The sequence below is a fragment of the Vulpes vulpes genome, chromosome 13 (genome assembly GCF_048418805.1).
Source record: "Vulpes vulpes isolate BD-2025 chromosome 13, VulVul3, whole genome shotgun sequence".
Lineage (NCBI taxonomy): Eukaryota > Metazoa > Chordata > Mammalia > Carnivora > Canidae > Vulpes > Vulpes vulpes.
Genome location: NC_132792.1, coordinates 116,663,680 through 116,690,788, shown reverse-complemented (window position 1 = coordinate 116,690,788; position 27,109 = coordinate 116,663,680). Strand labels below are relative to the sequence as shown.

Below are 27,109 nucleotides of genomic sequence, written 5' to 3'. Positions count from 1 at the left end.
CAGAGATGCTTAGGAATTAGAAAACACAGGGCAGCCCGGGTGGCTCAGTGGTTCAGCGCCTGCCTTCGGCCCAGGGCGTGATCCTGGAGTCCTGGGATCAAGTCCCACGTCGGGCTCCCTGCATGGAGCCTGCTTCTCCCTCTGCCTGTGTCTCTGCCTCTCTCTCTCTCTCTCTCTCTCTCTCTCTCTCTCTCTCTGTGTCTCTCATGAATAAACAAATAAATCTTAAAAAAAAAAAAGCCCCCAAAACCACAAAATAAGATGATAGAAAATTAGCTAAAGTATTTTCATAAGCCTAGTACATAATTTCAGGTAAAGCTTGCTGGTTAAAGGAGAATGAAACTTAAACAAAAACTCAACTAAATGCTTTTAGTAGTAGACACACCTAAAAGTATGATGACATAGTTTCAAAATAAAGAAATAAATACACAGTAGGCATAATCTGTGTCTTAATCCATCTTGGGCTGCCATAACAAAATTCCATAGACTTGGGGGACTTAAAAACAACAGAAATTTGTTTCACACAGTCCTAGAACCTGCGAAATCCAAGTTCAGGGCACCAGCAGATTTGGTGAGCAGGTCTGGTGAGGACCTGCTTCCTACTTCATAGATAGCTGTCTCTTTGCTGTCACCTCATGTGGAAGGGGGCAGGGGATTCCCTAGGGTCTCTTTTATAAGGGCACTAATCCCACTCATGAGGGAATGTTTATTAGTAAAGAGCTAAAAATTAATGAGCTAACTGTACAATGTAATGAGTTAGAAAAAGGAAGGAAATAAAGTTGAGAAACGGTAATGAAAAAGAGTGTTCTAATCGGATCAACTAAATGAAAAGTGCTAAGTTGAAAAGACTACGTTTGCCAAGATTGATAGAGGAAGAAAAAAGGACACAAATATGTTAGAAATCACCAAAGGATATGACTATAGACAAATTGAGATTTTAAAACAACTGAGAACAGTGTGAACATCTTCTTTTTGCCTTATAAATTTAAAAACTGCACAAATTCTTGCAAAATAAATGACCAAAATTGGCTTAAGAATAAAGAAAACTGGGGAACCCTGGGTGGCTCAGCGGTTGAGCATCTGCTTTTGGCTTAGGGCATGATCCTGGGGTCCCGGGATTGAGTCCCACGTTGGGCTCCCAGCATGGAGCCTGATTCTCCCTCTGCCTCTCTCTGCCTCTCTCTCTGTGTCTCTCATGAATAAATGAATAAAATCTTAAAAAAAAAAAAAAAAGAATAAACCTGACAAGATTATAATTTAAAGACTTAGGCACCTACCTCCTACAAAATAAAATTAAATAAAACCAAAAATCCAAATCCCAAGTGAAAACTCTAGATGGGCAAGTTGTATAAAACATATGAAGAATAAAAACAAACAAAAACCCCCAAAAACAAATATATGAAGAATCATTAATTCCAGTCTTATACAAAATGTTATAGAAAATAACAAAAAAATTGTTAGGCTACTGTAATCTAGATACTCTGGGTGGAACAAGTGTAGTATGCAAAGGGAGATGAATAGGTCACAGCTCACTAATGAACGTGGCAATAGAAATTTTAGGTACAATGTTAGTATTTGCTTAAAAAATACCATGACTAATAAGGGTGTGTCCCAGGAATGTAAAGATGATTAAACATTAGAAAACCTGTAAATGAAATCAAAGGAGAAAAGCCGTATGATTATCTTGATGGTTGAAGGGGGGAAAAAAAGCATATGATTAAATTCTGTACTCATTCTTAGAAAACTAGGAGTATAAGAGAACTTGCTTAATTTGAGTAAAGGGTGCTGGTTAAAAGAACAAGACACAGAAGAGTACATATGGCATGATTCCAATTATATTAATTTCTAGAAATGGTAAAATTACTTTGCTAGAAATCCTATCAGTAACTGCCTGGGGTGTGGAAGGTAGATTGAAAAAGGACACAAAGAAACTTTCTGGGATGATGGTTATGTGGATGTATACATTTGTCAGAACTTATCAAGCTATACATTTAACAGCTGTGCGTTTTGTATGTAAACTATGCCTCAATAAAGTGGAGTTTTTTAAACAGTCACTATGTAAAAACCATGCATTTCTGTATGCCAGCAAGAAAATTTAAATTTAAAAAAGTTACCATTTAAAATGGCGACTCAAACTACAAAATGCCTAGGCAAAAATAAAGTAGAAACATAGGTGAGACCTTAATGGAGAAAATTTTAACACTTGTATAATTCAAATTATAAGAACATATACTTGTTTAGAAATGGAAGACACTATCATAAATATGTCAGCTTTCTTCCACTTATTTATGTATCTGGTGTCATTCCAGTTAGAATCCCAGGAAGTGAAAGAGAATTCACTTTATCAGATATCAAGATATACTCTTGTTTAGTAAGATGTGCTAGTGTTTGCCTCAGATTCAGATTAATGGAAGAAAAAAAGAGCCTGGGGAAACATACAGCGTTGTAATTATTAGGGAAGTTGTAATATATGGTACTGGTATATTTGGTTATCTTTGTTAGGGAGGGAAAGATCCCTGTCTCACACATCATATGCAAAAATAAGTTACAAGGATGAAAAGTAAAACTTTAGACTTTATGACTTTTAAAAGATGACAACATGGATTTTTTTTTTAAAAGATTTTATTTATTTATTTATTCATGAGAGACACAGAGAGAGGCAGAGACACAGGCAGAGGGAGAAGCAGGCTCCATGCAGGGAGCCTGACATGGGACTCGATCCTGGGTCTCCAGGATCACACCCTGGACTGAAGGCGGTGCCAAACCGCTGGGCCATCGGGGCTGCCTGACAACATGGATTTTTAAGAAGATCTCAATGTACACATAATATTTAAAATATTGGTTAAGTATGAGCCTATTAAAGTGAAATCTTAAGTATAAAAAGCCACCAAAAGTCACTTGATGGTGAAGATATGTGTAATTAACAAGATTTATCCAGGATATGTAAATGAACACTGTGAATTAAGGAAAAGATGGTGAATATGAACAGATGATTCAAAGGAATAGAATCCTGAAAAGTCAGTGAACATGAAAATATCCTCAAACTTAGTAGTCAGGGAAGTGCAAAACATCAGCAACCCTCTTTGTGTCACATCCATCCTTTTGGCAAAAGCTTGAGGGACCAAATAGTGTCAAATATTGGCGATGCTGGACAAAGTAGGAACTCCTACTGCCCTAGTGGGAATGAATGACCATTGCTACAGCCAGGTTGACAGTATTTGGTAAAGTACCTGTGCCTGTTCTAATATGCAGCATTTCTCTTCCTGGGCAGATTTCCTCAGGCAGTGGCTTTCATATGTTTTTTATGACCCCGGTGGAAAAATACAGTTTACATGTGACAAACACTGAATTAAAATTTTTAAAATAAATGCACTTTTGTTTTCTGCTGTATTCTGGCTTATTTTCTGTTCTTAATTTTTGTCTATTTTTTTCTCTTGCTCTTTGAAAGATGTTTTTCAGAATCGACTAAGTTGGTTTTATGTTCACCAATGGTTCACAACCCTGAATTTAGAGAAATAGCAGAGGATAACCTACAGTACATGTCTGTTTTAATTGAGAATTAGGTTGCAGTGTACAATGTATTTCTCTTACTGCAGATACTCTTTTGATCAAGAAGTTTGAAAGTTTCTGCCCTTGAACAACTCTCACATACATATAAGAAGATACACTTCAGACTACTTATGGCAGCTTGTAAGAGTAGAGAATTGTAAACAATCTTTTTTTGAAAGATTTTATTGAGAGAGAGAGAGCATGAGTCAGGGGGAAGGGAGGTGGCAGAAGGGGAGGGAGTTGCTAGATTCCCTGCTGAGCAGGGAGCCCAATGCAGGGTCAATCCTAGGACCCTAGGATCATGATACCATGACCTGAGCCAAAAGCAGACCTGAGCTTAACTGACTGAACCACCCAGGCACCCCTGGAAACAATCTAAATAGGAATCAAAAGGAGAATGGGCAGTGAACCGTAATAGTCACACAGTGGAATGCTGTATGGACAACAGAAATGCATGAACTAGAGTTCGAGATTCTATATTGTATCAGCGTGGATAGTTATAAAAAAAAAAAAAAAAAAGCAACATGAGCAGTATTAAAGTTTCACAGAAATTTATAAAATGTGCTAAGATTTATGAATACAATATGTAGCACACCCATTAAATGACGAGAGAATCAGTGATTATCTCTGAGAAGCAAGGAGGAAGTGAATGGGAGTGGAAAGGGTATATGTAGGGGACGTGAGCTAGATCCACTTATCATGTCTTATTTCTTATATCTGATCAAATACCATAGAATGCTAAGAATTGACAGAGCTGAGTGGGAGGCCCAAGGTTGCTTCCATATTTCTTTGGTATGACTGAAATATTTAACTATGTAAGATGAGTAAGTAAACCCCCCAAGATACTTGGAAGAATAAGTTCAGTGAGATGTGTGAGACCTTTCCAGAGAAAATGATACAACTTAGAGATGGATATTCAAAATAAGTAAAAACATCTCACTTTCATAAATAGGGATGCTCAGTACTATAAATATGTTGGTTCTCCAGAAATTAATATAAATTCATTGCACTTGTAATCAAAATCCTATGGAGTTTTGGTGGAACTTAATAAACTAAACTTAAGATCTAACATCAATTTGAGAAATAAGGAGAGGGAGACTCACCCTGCAGTTAATCAGCTTACTAGAAAGCAGGAGTAAGTAACATCCTGTGATACTGGTATAGGTCTGAATAAGTACAATGAACAGAATACAAAGCCCACAATCTGACATTGGTTTATAGGGATTAGATATGTGACAGGAGCTGTATAAATTACTAGTGAGGAGATAAACTATATTTAGTACTTGGTGTGGACAAGTAGGCCATCCTTCTAGGAGGTGTTTAGGTCACTATTCCACCCCTTAACCAAAAACAAATCCTCATATTTTAGAAACCTAAATGTGAAAAGCAGAACTAAAACATCCACAAGAATACCTAGGGAGGAGTATCTATAACATCTGGATCATCCTTCAAGCCTCAGATTACTCATGTGTACATAAGGGAACCTACCCCCAGTGGATGCTTGTGAGGATTGAGTTGATGTTTACCTGGACTCCGAGGCTAACCTGCTCTGTCACAGAGTAAGCACTCAAGCAGTGTTTTCTCCTGTGTTTGGGGACAGACAGGGATTTCTTTAGAAAGAAGCGAAGTGCATCAGAAAAGATTATCTAAAGTGTAAATCTGTGTACTCTAAAGGTATAAGAAAATGAGAAACTATTCTAAAGCTTTGGGAGATTTCTCAATATTCAGTGATAGGGTCTGTGTCAGAATAAGAACAAGAAGCAAAGAACAGCAGGGCTGAAGACAACATGAATTGTAGGTTAAGAAAATACGTAGAGAATCCAATTTGTAGAACTATGTTATACAGTGATTAATAACTTGCAGGCTTTCTTTGTGAGTTCAGGATAATCCGACCTCTTACTTAACTGAAACTTTCCAGTGAGTAATTTTTGAATCCCAATTTTACTGATCTGTCACTTGATAAGCTTTCTTATTGAGCTGTACAGATAAAGTCTTCCTATTCTAATGAATCCTACCTTGTATGTCTCACTTATTGCTGAAATTATGAACAGAATTAGTATTTGAACTTGTTTTTCAGTTCTTGGAGATGTTGAAAAAAAAATTCTAACTTCAGTACAGCCCTTGCTGCCACACTGTGGAAGGAAATCTGTATATTCTGTAAATGACTCGTTCATATTTCAATAACTTGATCATCAATCTAGTTTTCTTATTCTGTTTTGTCTTTACTTTGGAGTATATTGACATGGATTCCTTGTAAAAATCTAAATTCAGTCTATTAACATTTCAAGACTGTTGGTTAAATATATCTTAGCTATTTAAAACGCTCAACTGGTTGAAATGTATTATCAGCATTACTGAAAAATATTTTACTGAATAATTTAGAAATTCTCCAGAAGATAATTAGCTAGGTGTCAGCCAGCCGTAGCTACAGAGACATGACAAGTTGAGACTGGTAACTTTCAGTGATTACATCGTTCCAGAGTGGTCATAAGTGCTGTTCTAAGACATGGGACACTGAGATCATGTGGTACGAGGCCATGAGGTCACTCAGATGACCCAAAGTAGGCTTAAAGTTTTTATGTGTTTATTTCCACGAAGAAAAAAAATTAAAGGTTTCATAGAAAACTTTCAGATCCCCAAGAATACCTCTGAACTCCTAAGAAACATTTCTCCTAACAGGTATCACAGAGAACCTGATAACTCAGATTGTTCCTACGACTGAAAATCCCTTTCAGTGTTGCTGATTATATGGAAGTTTAATTTTTACTCATTTTCTTAGGTTAAGTTTTCATACATGGATTAATTGAACCAAAGGGGTAGGCACTTTTGGAGAAATACTTGTTATATTTTGCTTGTTCTATCAGTTTTTTCACAAGGAACAGGGATCCTGATGGGACCCACAGAGGGTTTTTGTTCTAAGGCTGAAATGGGTGTGGTGCTGAAACTGGACCTGGAGCGTCCTCAGAAACCAAGCCTGGAGACGGTCTGCCTCTGCTTTTCAGCAGGACTGGTTGTCTCTGCCTTGCTTGGGCACATTGTTACTTGTGTGCTGACTACCCTCACCCAAGCCTCTGTGGTCTTCTGCTCATGTGATGAACGCGGTGACTTACATAAAGGCCTGTATAATGCTGACACTGTAACAGCCTTCGGATTTGCTTCTCTTTCTCTTTTCCAGATAGTGATTGGTATACCACTACATGCTGTTCAGTCCTGTTCCTTAGTGACAGTTGTGTTTGAATCCTCCTCTTCTCTAAAATGTCTATATCCAGTTGGTCAATAACAGGTGAATGGTCTCAAAAATAACTGAAGGAATACTATGGTCATTTGCTCTGACTTCTGTCTTTAGCTCTGTAATCTGAGCTTTGGCCCTACCACATTGCTTCCTTTTACCCCATATGGTAGCAATACCTAGGGTTTTTTTTTTTTTTTTTTTTTTGTAACCCCTGAAATGTTACCTTCTAGAAGACATGCTGAGCTTTCTGCCTGATGGTCTTCCCCTCCCTCTCTCTTTTCAGGCTTCTGCTTTGGTGTCCCTTTTGTGACAACTCTCCCTTCTAAAGATTGAATTAATGTGCATGTTCTCTGTGCTCGGGTAAGACGGTGTCATGTGGTACTGAGGTTTCTACAGTTGGCTCCCCTTCAGCATGCTTTGTGGCAGAGTGGGATTGAGCAGAAGCCCAAGGTAGCCAGCTACACCTTTTGCTGCCTGGTAGTCCCAAACATCGACTTTGCTGGATTCTTACATGTGTGGGATGGAATTTTGTGTGTTTGCTTTATTTTCCAAGTTGTAGTTTATGTACTAGAGTGCTTATTTATTTGCATTATTCTGCACTGTAGACAGCTTGATGGTGCTACTCCCAAGTTCCCCCTTGTTCTTTACTTACCCTGCACATCTCCAGCTCTGAGCGAACCTCACTTTCTCACCAGTTCTGCTGTATTGCTAAAGAAAGGCACATAATCCTGCTTATTGGCTCCTTTCAGATTTTTAGTGTCTAAAGCACAGCTGGGCTATCAAGAATGCCAGGGCAACATTGTGAGATAGAGCTCCAGGAGATGTCTCTTCAGAAGTGTATCTGTGGCCAAAATATATTGATGAAATTTGGCGTACTATATTGCCTCTTCTGGGAGACCCTTGGAACAGTCCTGAATTGAGGCAGGGGACTGTAACCTCATATCTGTTCTTCCCTTTTGACGGAATGGGTAAGATTATTTATTAGGTTGTGACCTCCCCCCCTTTTTTTTCTCCTAGCAAACTATACCAGGGCCTAAGTATCTTCGGTTGAGACCATTTTGAGAATGGTCTTTTGAGAATCCAAAGTTCTTTTTTTTGAGAATCCAAAGTTCTTTTTCGAGAATTATACTTCTGTTTCTTTTTCTCAGTAAATATAGCTTTATTACAACAACCTTACCACCATGCAGATTCCATGCAGTTTTCCATGGAGACCATCATATCACCAGAGAATGTGCCTCTTTCTTTCCAGTCTTTATGCCTTTGTTTTTTCTCTTTCTTGCCTTCCTGTGCTGGTTAGAACATCCAGTGCATTATTAAATAGAAGTGGCAACAGTGGACATCCTTGTCGTATTTCCAGTTATAAGGGAAGGGGATTTAATGTTTCATCATTACATATGTTTGCTAGCTCTAGGTTTTTCATAGATGTCCTTTTTCAGAGTAAAGAACTTCCTCTTTTCTATTTCCAGTTTGCTGAGACTTTTAAATCATAGATGGGCATTAAATTAACATTGTCAAATGCTTTCTTTTTTTCTGCTTTGGTTAAGAGAAATCATAAGGATTTTCTCCTTTATACTGTAAATGAGGTGCTTGATTTTTTTAAAATGTCATATTGGTTTTGCTCCCAGGGCTAAGCCCCACTTGGCCATGATATATTACCTTTTATATATATGTTACTGATTGTGACTTGCTGATACTTGTTACAGATTTTTCCACCTAGGAGGAGCAGATCTTTGCTTTGTGTTAGTGCAGGATCTTGGGTCCAAGCCACTTTCTTGCTCCTGTTCCAGGATCAGATAGCTTTTTCTTCTACTCATTCCTCAGCATCAGTGCATCCTTGCCTGAGACTGGTGGTGGCAGTGTCTCCTGCCTTCCTCCAGCAGAGTATACTGTGGTTACACTTATGTGGTGAAAGGCTTATTTGTGTGTGGGTAGGTGGGCAAGTAGGTTCTGCTCTGCCCAACAGTACCATAGCTTTTGCCCTACTCTTTTCCTTGGGCCCTGGGTGTGGGAGGCTCTGCTGATCCTCCCCTCCTAGTTGAAGGCTCTTGTTTCATAGAACATGCCCTTAAGGGGGAAGAGCTGTCTCCCATCTCTTACCCCATGCCAGTCTTTTTCAAGAGATCTCCGTTGGGGCCTTGGAGAAGAGCTTATGAATGAGTGTAGGTTCCTCCTGTTTGGATCTTCCACAAATTCTTAACTATCATCCCAGCCGATACTCAGCCTTTATCTTTACTTCTGTCTTCAACATTGAGCCCATTGACTAAGACTCTGTTCCCTTTGTATTTGTGGGTTGATATCTGTCATCATTTCTGATAAGTTTTTGCCCAGTATCTCTTCATATATTTTTTTTCTGCTGTGGTCTCTTTCCTCCTCTTCTGGGACTCCAGTTAAACCCAGTAGACATTTGCTCTTGGATATTCAGGGTGAGTTTTTTCCCCCATGCTTTTTTTTTCCTCTTTGTGTTTCAATTTGTGTTTTAATTTGACCTGTTTTCAAGTTCACTGTTCATTACTGTCTGTTATTAAATCTATCAAAAGAAATCTTTAATTTCTGATGTCGTATTTTTCATTTCTAACATTTCCCTGTGATCGTTTTTTCTAGCTTCAGTGTCTATAATGAAATTCTCCATTTCTTCATGCTTGTTGTCTCTGTCTTCCGTCAGGTCCTTTAAATGTTTCTGTCCCAGCCATTTTAGTCAGTATAATAATTTTGACATCTGAGCCCTCTCTAATCTGATTATATTCGTAATTTCATCTTTTGCCCATGTCTTGCTATTCCCTGTATCTTGTGATTTTTGATTGAATGCTGAATATTTGTATAAGAACTGTACAGATTGAAGCAAATAGTATTTACTTCCAAGAAAACTGCCCATCATTTCCTGTGTTAGCTTAGTAGATGGTGGGGTTAAATCAATAAGCTGTGTTGTCGGGCTAGTTCATGGTTTTTGTTGCAACTTTAGATTGATTTAGTTCAAGTGTTTTGAGAGCAAAATTGAGACTCTGCTTTCAGAAGATTTGTTGTCTGAGTTTAATTCCCATTACCTCTTTGTGCTGTACATCTGAGCCTTCAGCTTTCTTGACCTGACGTGATTTCTCTGCTTGGCAGCCCAGTTGTCATTCCCTGGGTCATTCTGGAGTTCTTTTGGCTCTGGACCTGCCCCTGGCTTCTGTGCAGAGTGAGGTCTCGCTCTGCAGTAACACCTTCCAGGGGTTTCTTGCAGCAGCCCTTCCTTAATCCAGCCTTGGTAGTTCAGTGTCAGAGTATCTGGGTGGAAGTTTCTCTCTCGGCTCTCCTGTTCCACCTCAGCCTTTGGCAGTTGAATGTCTGAGATCTCTTGGGTTGATTTCTCACACTTGTCCTGTCCATTCTTTCTCCTCCTTGTCAGAGGACAGATTACTTGAATTTGAGGGAGACCGTAGGCTTCTTAAGGCATTTCTCAGCTTTCCAGGCTGGTCTCCCTACATTTGGCAAGCATGCAGTGGAGCCCTGTGGGAATGAGTGGCTGGATGGTACAGGTTTGTTCTGTGAAACCCTTGGAATTTTTGTCTTGTTAGTGTACATGTTGCTGTTAAAATTTATTAAAGAGTATATTGGTTTCTCCTTACCCTCCTCGAAGGTGGGATTCTTCTTCCTTAGCCACTCCACCAGGAAAGAAACCATTCTTGGGCCTCTCTTCCTTCATGGCTTGGCACTTTCTGGAATTTAGTTCCACTTAGGTTACTTGGCATCCTCCTGAACTCTGATGCGTTCAGAAAAACCATGGTTTTGTAGCTTTCTCTGGCTTGTTTTGATTATTATAGTGAAAATGAGGATCTGTCATCATTTCTACATCCCTGATTAGAAGTGGGGCTCCTCCCGTGTAGCCTGGAAATACATGATCATGTTTGCTGCTTCATTCTAGCTATTTTCTGTAGATCTTAGAGCTACATTTCTAAATCTTCATTCTTCTCAAGTCTCCACTCTCCAGTTCCGTCCTCAAGTGGTAACTGATTTGTCTCTTATTTTGAGATTAAAGTCATCCATGTTAAAATTTAATTATGGGGCTTGTGAAGAGTGTGTGGAGAATTTATGGTAGATGCACAGAAAACTAAGCACATGACAAACTGAGATCATTAACTGGGGGAAAAGAAAGAGTTGTACAAAAAGGGGAACATTATATAGTAGTTTACTACTGACCTCCTCAGACACAGAACTACTTCTGGGAGATAATTATGAAGGTTGGAGGAAAGTGAGTGGTTGAGTGTAAATCCTCATTTTCTGAAATCAGTAGATAATATCTCAACTTAATATTTTAAGGGATACCATCATGACCCTCTTACTTAGAGGATAAATAGCAAGAATCACAGTTAAAAGATTTTGAGGAATTGTACCTCAGTGTGCGAAGAGGAAATAGTTATGACTTTAGTTATGACGCATATTGTTTGTTATGTTACTTAGAGAAAAATGAAAAAATATTCTTGAAAAGAGGCCTAATAAAGTCTTCTCGAGGGATTGGAAAAGTGAACCAAACCTTTTCTTCACAGACTCTATTTGCCTTTGTTTTTTAAAATTCTTGCTGTTTATTTCACATGTGATGCCTCTTCCCTTTTTACGAGTTTAGATTTTACTTTATGATTCTTATTTTTGAAAATTTAAAACTTCAGGGAGAATGGACTTAATGCATTTTAAAAATATTTTTGCTAGGTGTTTGGAGACTAGACTGAAGCTAAAAAGTGAGAAGAACTTTCTAGTGAAAGTTTTAATTATTGGCAAATTGGTTTTCATTATTTGGTGAAAATGTTTTAATTGTTGACACTAGTAAAAGTTAGAAATGAAATTGTGTTGGTGGTGATAAGTTTGCCCAGTGCCAGTAAAGATTTTACTTGCAAAATTATTACCTTTTTCCACTCATGCCACAGTTTTCTGTTTTTTAGAATTTGTTTCCACAATTCCTTTAAAGTAGTAAAGGCATGGTTGGGGGAGGAGATGACCTCTGGAAGTCTGCTGGGATGATGTGAATTTCTGTCTCATCTTCACATGTGCTTCAGATACGACGTTGAAGGTATGCCTGGGTCTGCGAGTGAGCCTCACGTCCCTCCTGTCTTTTCCAGGTCAGGTAGCAGCGCGGCCTCTCATTGCGGGTCGTGGCCCCTGGCAAGAGCATGTCATCTATCCTGCCGTTCACTCCGCCTGTTGTGAAGAGGCTGCTGGGATGGAAGAAATCAGCCGGTGGGTCCGGAGGAGCAGGCGGCGGAGAGCAGAATGGACAAGAAGAAAAGTGGTGTGAGAAAGCGGTTAAAAGTTTGGTGAAGAAGCTAAAGAAAACAGGACGATTAGATGAGCTTGAGAAAGCCATCACCACTCAAAATTGTAATACTAAATGTGTCACCATACCAAGGTAAGTGTCACTAGAGCAGAACTCCTGATGTTCCTACTGTTGAAAATTGCTTAAAGGAAGCCAAAGGAAAGTGACTGAAATTTTGTTATTGTCACGTTACCTATACATAGTCATTATTAAAACAGAATAGCTCTCTTTAACCTGGCGTTTCAATTTCGCTTGCCTAGTTCAGGCTTGTTTTACAAGTCATTTTCTCTCAAACAATGAGGTTTAATCAAGCAAAATAAAATACTTAGTTGTATTATCTTCACCGCGTTCATTTACCTTCATTGCCGAAATGCTTCACTGTAGCTGATCCTAATTTCTGTGACTGAACAACATTTGAATAAAGAGTCAAAGCTTTTCCTCTGATAAGTGCAGTGGTGGCTGACAGTTCTCTCCCGCCTTGGTCAAAAGTCTGGCCAATAAAGAGTTAACAGAGGCAGCTAACACAAATGAATTTTATTTATGTAATTTTTGTCTTGAGTTGCAACATGAGTCCTTAGAAAGAACAGTCTCGGGGGCAGCTTTGTAGATGTCCAGGGAGTCCGAACCTGACTTAAAGACCTACCTACCTTTTGTCTTGGAAGGGCCTGTTAACTTAAGAGTTAAAGTTGTATTAGTGTAAATTTAATTATTTGCAGATAAGTACCACTGTCAGAAATGCTGTTTCTTTAACAAAGTAGCAAGTGGTTTTTAAGTGTTTCACTACTATTTGTAGACCTTCTGGGGTTTGTGGGGAGTGGCAGCATATAGCATTTTCTGAAATGACCTCTGACTGTGTCAGATTCGTGTGCTAGCATATAGCACATGAAATCACGCTACTTGATTGATGAGTTTCCAGTGAGCTTTGGGGAATACAGTCTAGATGCTTGTTGATAATAGATCCCAGGAACACCAGCCTATCTACTTGCAAACACTCAGTAGAATGTTTCCTGCCTTATTTGGTAGATTAATAATCTGTTTCTTTTACTTGATTCACTTACATCTTAAACAAGATTGACTTCTTTGGCTTATGCTTTTGTTTTCCAAATGTTTATGAGGGCCTGCTGAATCCAGGGAACTCTTTCTAGGCTCTTGAGGATACAATCTGATCAAAACAAAGTTCCTCCTTTTCTGATGCACTGATTTACACAGTAAGCAAGTGAACAAATTGATATAATTTGATATAGTAATGAGTGCAAAGAAGACCATGTCTGAGAGATAAGCTGCTTTGGATTGGATTGTGGCACTTAAACTGAGCTTTGAGAAATAGCAGCTAGCTGAAGGAAGAGTCTTCTAGGAGAGGAAGGAGCCAGTGTAAAGACAGGTGAGAAATAGCTTCTTCTTTTGGAGGATTTTAAAAGGCACTCAGTAGAGATGAAGGAATACAAAATGAATATAAAACTTGGAAGGAATCAGATAATACAGCATTGTGTAAGGCACAGTGGGGGTTTGAGTTTTAGTCTAAATATAATAGAAAACAAGAATTTTTAAACAGATATTTTTATTTAAGTAGTGGGATATATGTGTGTGTGTGTGTGTGTGTGTGTGTGTGAGAGAGAGAGAGAGAGAGAGAGAGAGAGAGAGAGAGACTGAGACTGGATCATGTGTCTCGAAGGAGGGAGATTGGGAAGCTCATAGGGTAGTCTAAATGAGAGATGCAGGAGGCTGGCCTGGCACGGGGGCTGTGCTAATACACGAAGTGGACACACTTGGGTGGAGTGAGTGGAACTGAAAGGGCTTGGTAACGAATTGGATAAGAATAAGTCAAGCTACATTTGCTAAGTTTTTGTTGTATAGTGCCTGGTATTTCAGTTCGGTAAACGTTTATTAAACACCCACTGCACGTATGATACACTCTTCCTCGCTGGAGTTAAAATACAGTCTTTGTTCTGGAGTTGCTTTCTAGCAAGGGAGATAAACTTTACAAAATAAGATTTCTGAAGTACCAGAGGTGTTAAGGGAGCTCAGGGAGTTATGTGCAGAGGAGAATCTTGCCTACCCTGCAACTTGTGAAAAGTTTCCTTCCAGAAAAGGATTGGTACCAGAGCTGAATCTTAATGAGTATAGAGGAGGGATTTAAGTCAGGAGAGGCCGGATCCTTCTGAGCAGCCCTGCAGTGTTGGGAGTGCTAGTGAAGGGTTCTGAGTCGACTAGTGTCCAGGGAGGCTGTAAAACGGAGGCTGGCTGAGGCTGGGCTGAGGCTCTGCAGATAGTAAGGAGCCACAACATGAGCTTGAACCTGAGCGTGGGTGAGGGTGGAGTCCCTGAACAGTCTCAGCACAGCGCCTGGCTGCAGTGAGAATGATTAGGAGACTGTCCAGAGTGGAGGCAAGAAGACCGGTTAGTAGGTGCTCTTCCTCCTCCCCGGAGCTTCGGGTGCCAGGGGATAGGGAGCCGCGGGGCTCACAGAGCTTCCTCTAAGGCTTATTACATTGCAGAGCAGAGCTGAAAGGGGGGCTGTGCGAGTCCTTTTTTTTTTTTTTAAGATTTTATTTTTATTTTTTTATTCATGAGAGACACAGAGAGAGGCAGAACACAGGCAGAGGGAGAAGCAGGCTCCCTGCGGGGAGCCCGATGTGGGACTGATCCCAGGACCCTGGGGTCATGCCCTGAGCCGAAGGCAGACGCTTCACCACTGAGCCAGCCAGGCGCCAGGCGTCCCATCCCTTCCTTTAGAGAGAGTACTACAGTAGGTAGCAACCTGATGATTAAAATGTGTGCAGGTCACTTTGGCCAACATTTTTTTCCTATCCTCCTTTTTATGGCCTATTAAAATTTTTTTTTTCCATATACTAGGGCTTTTTGATTATTAAATTTTTTTTTTAAACCTCTTCCTGCTGTGAAAGTGTGGTAGTGATAGACCATTATATTTTTTTAACTGTTAGAAGTTCTTTGAAGCTTAGAAACTTGGCTTGTCTAGTTTGGTGAGGTTTTTTGGCTAAGAAATGTAGATTTGTTAATATTGGTTGTTGTCTGTCAAGAGTTTAAGCTTCTTTTTTCACTATAGTTTGGCCTCACATATTTTCTAGAGTTTGCTTTGTTTTTAGTAGTAGAAGAGTTAATGTGTCTATTATTAGTTATTTCTTAACTATTAAATGTTCTTAAACATTCAATCAACTAATTATGTCTGCTATAATGGTTTAGGAATGGGGGCGGGAAAGGTCCATTATGGATAAATTCAAATGGTAGTTTAGGCAAAATTATTTAATGTATGATACAAAATGGATTTATTGTATAAGTTTATGTACTTAAAATTGCAAGGAATTTGTTAATAAAAAGTCTTAGGTTTTACAAACCTAAAAATACAAATAAGTTCATCCAATGAAGAACATGACACGTAAATTACTTAATTTTTAAAAATGGCAGATATTTTCTGTTAAAACATCTGTTGTATTATTAACAGTTTCTGCCTCCTCGACCCTCTTTCTTTTATTCTTAGAGTGGGACTGAATTGGGGGCAGAAGGAGTCCCGGCTCCATATCCCTTCCACCCTTCATATAATTACTCAGCCTTCATAGCTTTGTCTCTGAAGAGAGAGAAGCTGTAGGTACACATGTCACTACTTTTTCTCCGTTGTTGAATGTGGTGACATAAAGTGATTCATTGGTAGAATTTAACCTGTCAAGCTGCAATGAACTGAATAGTATTAATAAAGTTTCATGAGGCTTTTATATCTCAACCATTTTTGATACTAAGGAATGGAAGATAGCTCAGTCGTAAAATGAGAATGCAATTTGATATTTGGATAATGAATTGATCAGAAGAAGATAAAAGGCTTTCAATACATATTAGCTACCGTAAAGCAAAATCTAAACTGCTGTAGGGTTGGAGACTCTACAGTTAAAAGTAAGGGGCTGTGAGGTCTAATATGGCAATTTTATAGTGCCCATTATATATAAATGTGTAGAAATGAAGAGTTCATTTTCATAAACATAAATTATAAGGCCTTTCTTCTGGTAAAGCTTTCACCTTAAAATCACATTTTTGATGTTTCATCCTAAGGAAACTGTTAGGAATATGGTCAAAGATTGCTGGTCTTTATTTCAGTTTTGTTTGTAATAGCAAAGAAATAGAAAAATCCCAGTCCTGACTCTTAGTTTTCTTAACTCTAGTAATAGAGGAAAGTAACCAACTCCTCTTACACCAGAACTGAACATGAATAGTAAAAGTTTATACTAGTGTTACTTATAACACCAGTTGCAAAAATTACAAGTAAATATCAGTAACTTGAGTTATTAAAGTGACAAAATCATGATTAGGAAAGGTTTATTGCAGGAATGCAAGTATGATTTAATTACAGGAAAAATATTAATATGAGATACCCCATAGTCCTATTTAAGAACAACTCTGATCATCTTGATAGATCTAGAAAGAATTGTTTTTTTAAAGGTTTATTTATTTATTCATGAGAGACCGAGAGAGAGGCAGAGACACAGGGAGAAGCAGGCTCCCTGTAGGGAGCCTGATGCGGGACTTGATCCCAGGACCCCAGGATCGCACCCTGAGCTGAAGGCAGATGCTCAACTGCTGAGCCACGCAGGCGTCCCAAGCATTTTTTTTTTTTTTTTTAAGATTGTATTTGTTTATTTGAGAGAGATGGAAAGCTCATACATGGGCGATGTGGGGGAGGAACAGAGGCAGCCTGAGAGAATCTCCAGCAGACTGCAGTGAACACAGAGCCCAATGCTGGGCTCGAATCTCAGGACCCTGAGATCTTGACCTGAGCTGAAACCAAGTGTTGGATGCTTAACCAGCTAAGCCACCCACGTGCCCTCTAGAAAGAGATATTTATAAAATTCCATATTTTTTCATGTTAACAAATTAGAGATAGGGATTTTCTTAACTTGATAAAGCATACTTCTAAAGATATTAACACTTAACCATAAATCTTTAGACAGAATACACCGAATTGTTAATAGTTGTTCTTTACAGGTAATCTGAAAAGGGGAATGTCTTAAAATTTTTTCCTAATATGTATATATATAAAAGTGTGTTTTACTTATATAGCCAGCACAATTAAATGTTTAAATAGAACTTTTGGGCAATACTTAAACTTTTTTTTTCCCCCCTAGTACTTAAACTGTTCTTGTCTGTACTTTTTTTTTTGCCCTTTGAAATAAATTTTTCTGTTAAAGGGGACAATTATATTTTAATTTTGTTAACATTCTTTTAGAAATATATACATTTATAGCTGTATTTTCCTTTGAAAAGTATGTTCCTTAAAAACAAAAAATAGTATATATGCATGATCTAGAATTCACCTCCATATGATACAGTGGGAATGTCTTGCCCACTCTAGTGTTCCCCCATCTCCTCGCCCACTTTCCCTCTTTAGAAATCATTGTACTACAAGCTTCTTATGTATCCTTCCAGGATAATATGTTTCTTTTTGAATGCTGTTACTGATTTATGGTTTTGTTTTCCATCTTCTGAAGTTTTAAACATCAGAATACTTAAAGTAAATATGGATTTTCAACTTTTATTTCTAACTTCATATTCCTACCCTTTTACTTCTCTGTATAATCCAGGAAAAATTAAAGAGAAATCTTTTTAAACCCAAGCAATGGTATCCTTCTATTCTTCTTAAACTAGTTCCTTTTAATTTTTCAAAAGAAAGTAAGAATCCTTTCTCCCTCATTCATAGATACATACATACAACTTGTTGGTATCTCTGTGTGTATGTGTGTGTATGTGAGAGAGACAATACATGTGAGAGAATTCTGTGTTTGAAGTTTGGTAACCTGCTTTGAATCCGCTTCAGTACTGGATGTATGTGGAACCTGAGGCACATGACTATACTTTTCACTATTTCTATAACTGTGAAAAGGGGTGGTAGGTACTACCCTAAGTCTGTCCTCTACTACTGTTGGGTCTTTTGCAATAATGTAAGTTTAGTTTGTGACTTGTGAAGGACTCTACTCATGAATGTGATATATTTGAGATATTCACAGATATTCCATGCATTCATTTTCCTTCCGGTTTCTCCAAGAGGACTTAAATTTAGACATTAAATTGTATTGTCTCTGCTTAGAAAAAATTTCTGCCAGGTGACATTGCATTATGTATAATTTAGTTTATTTAAATATATAACATTTATTCATAAAATCAGAACAGTGAAACTTACTATAGATGCAAATGGGAACTTTGAAATTGTGGGTTACGGATACCTTCTCTCAGCCCCAGCCTCCCATTTGTCATTTTCTCTGTGTTCTGTGCAGAAGTTTTGAGAGCGCTTCTGATGAGGTGTAGGGCCACGTGAAACAAGTTTGCAAGATGCTTTGCCAGACCCTTAACCTATATCTGGTATCTACACTTAAAGTTAGGTGTTTTGAGGGTGGTCTTGCTGTAGGATACTGGTGTTCAGAGGTCTTTTGTGTAGGGGACATATTCTTACAGAGGACATTTTTATCATTTATCTTATCAGGGAAAACATCCTGCTCTTGGACTTCTGTCTCTTCATAAAATTACCGAATTGGTACCCAGATTAATTAACGTCTGTAAATGTAACATTTAACACCTAATAGTGAAAATAGGTGTATAAGTGCACCTGATGCACTAAACATCCTCTCCACTTTTTTTTGTCCCATTAGCATAATGTCTTGGCTTTAAAGAACACATTCATCAACCTAGCTAAAATAATAGGCATTTAAGAAATTACAACCATCTTTTGTTTTGCCAGCATCCTTGGTCTGTTTCCAGTTATATCTGGAGCTGTTCCAGCTTGCCCAGACCGTTTCTGTGTTGCTAACAACATTCTGGGAAGATTAGAATTATTGGGGACAACATTTAACCATACTGTTTACTCCTCTTTCCTGTCTTGTGTTTCCAGGCCTATGGGGTCCCCACTAGGATACACGAGTAAACGTACCACTATCTAAAGAACCTGAAATAGAACACACCAGAGACCGTGGAGATGGAAAATAATAGTAAAACATCAGTTTAGGATAACCTGCAATCTTGTTTCAAAACCTGTCTGATACTTGGGCTAAAATGACTGGATATCACATGTTTCTTTTCATTTTTTTTCCCCGCCCTTTTTCATTTTGGATATTTTCTGCCTAACTTTGCGTTCACTGATCCTGTTTTATGCTATGTTTAGTCTGTTGTTAAACACATTCAGTGAGTTCTTAATTTAAGATAATGTAGTTTTTTTTGTTCTACTATGTTCTTTTGATATTGTAGGTTTCAACTTTCATTTGAAATTCATCAAACATTTCTATTTTCTTGAATTTTCTTTAATATATTTATAATATTTTAAAGTCCTCTGCTGACTCTAAAGCTGGATCATCTGTCAGCCTGCTTCCGTCATGGTCTGTTCATTCTTTTGATTATCACATTTTGATGCTATGCCTTTTGTATTTTGATGTATTTCCTTTTGTATAAGGAAATTACAGTTGCTGCTAATCTTTTCCCAAAATGTATTTGACCTTTCATTTGTCAGGTGGATAGAGGGGCTGATTGCCTTAATCTAAGTGGTGATTGAGCAGGGTTGGGGCTTGGGTGCCACTTATTGCAATTCAGTCTACCACTGGCTCATACCTTTTCCTTGAATAGGGCTCTCCTGGGATTGTGATTGAAACCCTAGCAGGCAGCCTCTGTCACCTACTCCCCAAACACCATGGGAGTTTCATTTTTATCGTTATTTCCATGGTTTGAGCTTGGCTCTTGAGCCTCCTATGGATGGCAGCTTTAGTCTGGCAAAAATCTTTGCGGGAGGAGAATCCTGTGATTGTCTAGAGTTCTGTTATTTTCTTCAGTAGAGATTCTCTTCCCAGACCAAGCCTGACCCTCACGATATTCCTAGAATCTGCATATGAGCCCTGGGAAAGGAATGACAGGCAGTCTTCAGTTCACCTAGAATGTTTTCCTTACAACTTTAACCTGTCCTGGCCTTGTTACCTCAGCAGCTCTCCTGTCTCCGCACTTTTTTTTTTGTTATCTTTTTTCCTCTAGTTGTTGCAGCAGTCACATTACCCTGCTATGACCTGCTTATATCTTACCTGGAAGTAGAATTGTAACAGATTGCTCAAGTGAGAGCTCTTCTGGTATTTATTCAGAGACCCCCCAAATCTGAGATCAGTAGATTGCAGGTAACTCACATTCAAAACTGAATCTGACCATTCAGATGCAGGACTTGCAGACAGGATTTCACGAGACGGTATGGCTGTGGTTAACCCGTCACTCACTTCTAGGCTATATAAAAAAATGCAGGAGCTTGTAAGAGGGATCCTGTATGAGAACAACTTTGCAGAGAATAGTATATCCTGTGGCATTTCCACTTTCCTTCATCCATGTTGAGGGGCTTTTGGGGAACTTATCCATTTGACTTGCTGAAGTTTGGGAAATAAATAGGCTGGTACCTGCCCTCCACCTGAAAATGGCTAACAAGTGAGACCCCAGGTGGAGCTGCCCCTACATTGGTAGAGTGGAGAGCAGGCATGGTGAGAACGGTTTAGAGTTTGGTGGATCTAAGATGCACGAGTTTTCTCATGGTCCAGACTTCACTAAGGTAGGTGAAGTTGTCTTGAAATGATCGAGAGGCCCAACCTGGAGTGTCACAGTGACCCAGGCAGACTAGGCAGGGAAGTCCCTGCAGCAGGAGCTAACTGCAGGCAGGAAAGAAAGGCAGCACTGGCCTTCTGAGCCTCACTGGACCTCACCACCACATTACTGTCATGTCAGATCTCTACCTGCTCGGCCCCATAAGGCTGCTTCCCTTGCCTCTAAAACCTCCCTTTCCAGTTGCTCCAGAACCTCAGGGGCCCTTCAAAGTAACAGCTGCATAGTCTTGGGGATGGGGGAGCTAGCCAAATTGAGAGATGACAGTTTCCACTGAGAGCCAGCTAACCTGTTAATTCCTGCAGCGAGATCTATCTGTTCATCCGCAGGTCTGGGTAGGACTAGAGCAGCCCCGGGAGCCTTTGGAAATGTGACGCAGGAGGGAGGAGAGCAGTTGGAAGAGCACTTGTTGGAGGGTGGAAGGCCGTGAGCGAGGGTGGGGCTCATCAAATCCACCAGGCCGCCCCATGTTTGTTCTTGTTCTGATAGTTTGAGAGCCTGAGGTTAGTGGTGCTGGCAAGGGGTAGAATATATGAGGATGGAGGGATGGTGCGTACCATTTTCACAACACATGAAACTTCTCTTCTAAACACAGTATTGACCATGATACCTGTCAGATGATTCAATGAGGCTTTATTTCCCAAGAGACTATTTTATTGGAGTTGTCTTCTTTTACCGTCTTCTCCCCCCCCCCCCCCCCCCCCCCGCCCCTTGAACAATTAGTGTTTCAGAATCCATCTGTAGCTCTGCTTTTGACTAATTGTGGGAAACACTGCGGAATGGTGGTCTTCAGGCTCTTAGGAGCTGTGATCATGAATAATGCTTACATTAGAACTGAAATATGTAAGATTTTTAGCCTTCTCCTCTTATGCTTTTTTCTTTTATGAACTTTGCTTATTTGTATGATTTTATATGTTTGTAAGAGGATATCATTTCTCCTTACTTGGTTTACTTCCAAGTTTCCTAAGCCATTGTGGGAGAGTGGGTAAAGGGAGGCCATATTTATGTTAAGGACAATGTGAAAGTTCAGAGTTCGATACTGAACAAAATTTTATAATGAAAAATAAGAACTCTAGAGAACTTTTCCCTCAGTTTTTATGTGATGGCTTGTATAGTTTGCATTAACAGTTATAACTAATACGTTCATCTATGTATGTTACCTGCACGTTATAACTTCTACATGTAAATAAAAGCGCATTGTCAACTTTAAAGTTTTGTACAAATGTGAGTTCATTTTTATTTTCTGGGATGCTAATTAACATTGTCAGATTAAAAACCTTTCTATACAGCCAGATACAAGCACCACAAAAATCTATGACTTAGAAAGTTGAGATTTTATAGAGTTCTATTCTGTATTTCAATCCTTGTTTTAAGCATTTAATTTATTTTCTTAAATTTTTTTGAAAAGACTTTATTTGACAGAGAGAAAGAATGCAAGCAGACGGAGTGGCAGGCAGAGGGAGAGGGAGAAGCAGGCTCTCCACTGAGCAATAAGCCCTATATGGGGCTCTATCCAGGATCCTGGGATCATGACCTGAGCCAAAGGCAGATGCTTAACCAACCGAGCCACCCAGGTGCCCCTAGGCATTTAATTTAAAAGATTAGAATGATATGTACTTATATTTCCCATTAGGATTTTTTTTGTCATTTAGGATAAATGTTTAAATTGTTAAAAGCAAGTTAAATATTAAATTAGAAAATCCATTAGCTACATTATTAAAATAAATATTCCTGAGCTCATCTTCTTGTTAGCTTTTTTTTTTTTTTAAAGTAAAACGTTTGTTTTTGGATGGACTTGAAATGTTTTGAACAACTATTTTTAGAATTTATATTTATTTAAAAACATTTTTTTTTTAAAAGATTTATTTATTTCAGAGAGATTACGAGTGTGAGCAGAGGGATGCCTGGGTGGCTCAGTGGTTGAGCACCTGCCTTGGCCCAGGGCATGATCCTGAGTCCCGGGATCGAGTCCTACATTGGGCTCCCTGTGTGGAGTCTGCTTCTCCTCTGCCTCTCTATCTCTGTGTCTCTCATGAATAAATAAATAAAATATTTAAAAAAAAAGGTGTGAACTGGGATGGTGGGGATGCAGGAGAGAGAGAATCTCATGCAGACTCCCTGCCGATTACAGACCCAGAGGCAGGACTCCGTGTCGACGCTGGGACTCATGTCACAACGCTGAGATCATAACCTGAGCCAAAATCAAGAATCCGACCCTTAACTGACTGAGTGCCTCAGGTGCCCCTAGAATTGATATTTAGTCAATTGTAGGGACTTCAGTGGTAGGTACTATTTTATTTGTGTGGGAGATGTTTTTCAAAGATAGTTGAAACATCTAGCAGGGTCCCAAAGTAGTGCTTTCAATATAACATTTAGAGGTAAAGTTGAAATATTTTTTCAATCCTTACTTGATCCTTCTAAGAGGAGCTCTAACAAACCAAAGAAGAATAAGTATCAATTTTATCCTTATGGGACTCTGACCATAGGGATTCTGTTGTCTCCTATTTTGATTTGGAAGTGGCTGCCAACTTAACTTGTCTAAAGAAGTTTTTTCCCTGGAAAAATAATTCTTATAGTGAAATCTCTAGTTTTTATAATTAAGGACATTCTATGAAGATATTACTTAGCTGGGATACTATACCCAACTTATTGTTTTAGTTTTGGCTTGCTTTGTTTTTATTGTTTTTAATAACTATGTAAGAGAATAGCATAGGTAATTAAGAAGGCAACCTCTCCTGGTCACTTGCTGTATGATGAATATGTTACTTATCTCTGTGCTACTACCTCATTTGTCCAGTGGAGATAACAGTGCCTGATTCATGGGTTGTTGGAGGGTTAAGTGATTTAATATGTGTAAGGGGTTAGTGCTGATACGTACATTGTAAAATGACATCTGAAGTACTGACATCGAGAAGCGATTAAATGTGAAATGTGTACCTGCCTAATAAAAAAGCTTCAAAATCCATGTAAAACTTCGTAGAATTAATGGGTCAAAATAACAAATCCATAGTTATAGTTGGAGAGTTCAGTTAGGCCAAAAAAAATCAGTAAAGACATAGAAGATCTAGATTATACTATTAACTACTGACTTGTTATTTACAGACTGTTAAATCTAATATTAGTATAATACACAGTCTTTTCGAGTGCACATGGTAACTACACCAAGGAAGACTATTTGTAAGGCACAAGTCTCAATAAATTTAAAAAGATTGAAATCAACAGTACATTCTCTCCCAACAACAGAATGAAATTAGAAATCAATACCAATAAAACATCTATTAAAAAGTGGAGATTACACAACACAATTCTTCAATGGGTTATTTAGAAGAAAACCATGAGAGAAATTAGAATATAATTCAAACTAAATGGTAATGAAATTACAGCATATTAGATATGTGGGATGCAGCTGAAACAGTGCTTAAAGGGAAATTTATAGCTTTAAATAACTATATTAGAAAACTTAACTAAGACTTCATGTAAGAAAGTAGGAAAAAAGGTCAAAGAAAATGGAAAGTAAGTAGAAGGGAAAAATAATAAATATAAGAAATCAATGACTAGAAGAGAGACTGTAGAGATAATTATCAATGCCAAAAACTGGTTATTTAGAAAGATAAAAAGTTGGTAAACCCCTCTTAGACTGATGATGAGAACATGATAGAGACCTTAAGCATAAATGGCTTCTGTTAGAAATGAAAGAGGGATCTTCCTGCTTAGATCCAGACATTAAAAGTATAATATGCATTTATTTTAAATAACTTTATGCTATTAAGTTTGAAATGGTCAACTTTTCTTTAAAAATATGTTACCCGGGATCCCTGGGTGGCGCAGCGGTTTGGCGCCTGACTTTGGCCCAGGGCCCGATCCTGGGGACCCGGGATCGAGTCCCACGTTGGGCTCCCGGTGCATGGAGCCTGCTTCTCCCTCTGCCTGTGTCTCTGCCTCTCTCTCTCTCTGTGTGACTATCATAAATAAATAAATAAAAAAATTAAAAAAAAAATGTTACCCTAGGTCATACAAGAAGAAATGGAAAATTTGGTAGCTTTAGATCAATAAAAGAAACTGAATTCATAATTAAAATCTTTACCACAAAGAAAACTCCTGGCTTTCCTGGTAATTTCAAATATTTAAGCAAGAAATAACATCAATTTTAACAGAAACTCAGAGAAAAAGTTATGAGGCCAACGTAACCCCAATGCCAAAACCTGGCAAAGATGGTGCCCAAAGAAGAAAATTGATAGATTAGTATTTGTCATGAACATAGATGAAAGAAATTGTTAATAAAATATACTGCAGTAGCAATATATAAAAAGGATCCATCATAGGTGAGATTTATTCCAAAAATGCAAGGTTAAATGCCTGAAGAGCAAGGGGAGAATCCTAGCAGGGAAAGAGCTACAGAACAGAATAAGAGCCCCAGATTCTGTTTAAGAACTTCACCAAAATTGCTAGGCTGACCCCTAAACCCATACATTTGTGGGGTAGACTTAGTGCAGCCTAGGTAAAAGTAAAAATGTTTTTGAATCGTTCAAAGAATTTGCAGTTTGAGACAAATTAATTGCCTGCCAAGACAAAAACAGTTAACACTTATTGGAGAAATATAACAGAATCTAGCATCTCTATCACATACCAGTTACAGTGTCTAGTATACAGTCCCAAATTACTCAACAAACGAAAAACAAAGAAAATGTGATCCTCTCTCAGTGGGAGATCAATGGAGACCAACCCTGAGATGACCTACATGTTGGAACTACCATGCAATAAATTGACAGATATATTTATGAGTTGGAACACTCAATATTAGTCAGTTTCTTCTAATTTAGTCTGATCCAAATCAGTCTCCTAAAAAAAAAAGTTTTTTTTTTTAAATGGAAATACAGACTTACCCTAAAATTTACATGGAAGTGCACAGGGCCTAGAGTATCCAGAGTAAACTTGAGAAAGAAAAGCAAAGTTAGAGGACTTAAATTATTTGACTTTAAGACTTTCCATGAAGCCATAGTAATCAGTACAGTGTGGTTCTGGCATAAAAACAAACAGATAAATGGGATAGAATAGATAACCCCAAAAAGATAGAGTTATTTGATTTTTGACAGAGATGCCTGAATAATTCAGTAGGGACAGGAAAGTCTTTTCAACATACAATGTTGGAAGAATGAAATTTAACACCACCTTATGCCATTCAAAGAAATCAATTCCAGATAGATCATAGTTCTCATCTAAAAAGCCTGTATAGGAGAATATATTTGTGAGTTAAGGATCAGCCAAAGTTTTTTTTTCTTTTCTTTTTTAAGGATATAGAGAGCAATAAGAGGAATTAGATAAGTTAGACTTCATTAATAATAAAAGGATCTTCTCAGAAAACATTGTTAAATGAATAAGCAAATCACAAAGTAGAAGAAAATATTTGCAAAACATTTCTGAGCAGAGTACTGTATCTAGAATTTATAAAGAATTTCTGGAACTCATTAGTAAAAAGCTAATTTTAAAAATGTGGAAAAGACAGATACTTCACAAGAGAAGCTATACCAAGGGCCAGTAAACAAATGGAAAGTGTTCAGTATTGTTAGTCATCAGGAAAATGCAAATTGAAACCACTGTGAAATAACCACTACACAACCACCAGAATGACTATAATCAAGTAAACTGACCACACCAAACATTGGGGCGGCTGTGGAACAACCAAAAACTCTCCTGTATTGAAGGAGGGAGTATAAAATGGTACTTCCCACTTGGGAGAAAAGGTCTGGCAGTTTCTTCTAAACCTAAACCTGTATTTACCCAATAACTTCTAAGAATGTCACTTCTAGTTATTTACCCAAGACAGAGCATGTGTCCACAAAAAGGCATGCACTTACCTGAATGCTCTTGGCAGTTTTGTTCATGATGTCCCAGATCTGGCAACAGGTCAGGTGTCCCTGGGTAAAAAATGACTAAACAAATTGTGGTCTGTTGATGTAATGGAAAATTCAGCACTAAAAAGAATGGACTACTGTCACATGAGTGACTCTTAAAATCATTATGCTGAGTCAAAGAAGCCAGATCCAAAGCAGAATATACTGTATGGTTAAACATATGGTGAGAAAAACAGATCCATGATTGCCTCTGAGGGTGGAAGAAGGTATGACAGGGACTGACTCATAAAAAAGCACAAGGGGCTTTCTGGGTGGATATTCTTGACGGGATTGAGGATTAACACATTAGTGTGATGGATAAAACAAGGTGGCACCATTGAGATTTGTTTCATGTTATGTAAATTTTACCTAAAAAAACCCCAAACAAATCAAAAGTGAGTAGTGAATTCTGGCTAATATATGCATGTTTGTCTAGATTTGAAGAATCTGCAACTTAAATTTTAATGTATCAAAAAATATGATGGGTTGATATGAGGAGTAAGGACCAAGCACAGCTGAGAACCTTTGTTTAAGTTT

General features: G+C 38.3%; 1 protein-coding gene across 8 annotated transcripts in view; it reads left to right on the top strand.

The window, feature by feature from the left end:
• Window positions 1–27,109, top strand: part of SMAD2 (SMAD family member 2) — a 78,184-nt gene that overhangs the window by 11,675 nt on the left and 39,400 nt on the right. For 7 of the 8 annotated variants that reach the window (XM_072732328.1, XM_072732333.1, XM_072732335.1 and 4 more), the window contains one exon: window positions 11,872–12,158. In XM_072732328.1, coding sequence (XP_072588429.1) covers window positions 11,923–12,158 — 236 coding nt within the window. In that variant the 5' untranslated portion in view covers window positions 11,872–11,922. Of the gene's footprint in view, window positions 1–7,069; window positions 7,142–11,871; window positions 12,159–27,109 lie in introns of those variants that run through there. The other variant, XM_072732332.1, reaches the window with a different exon arrangement.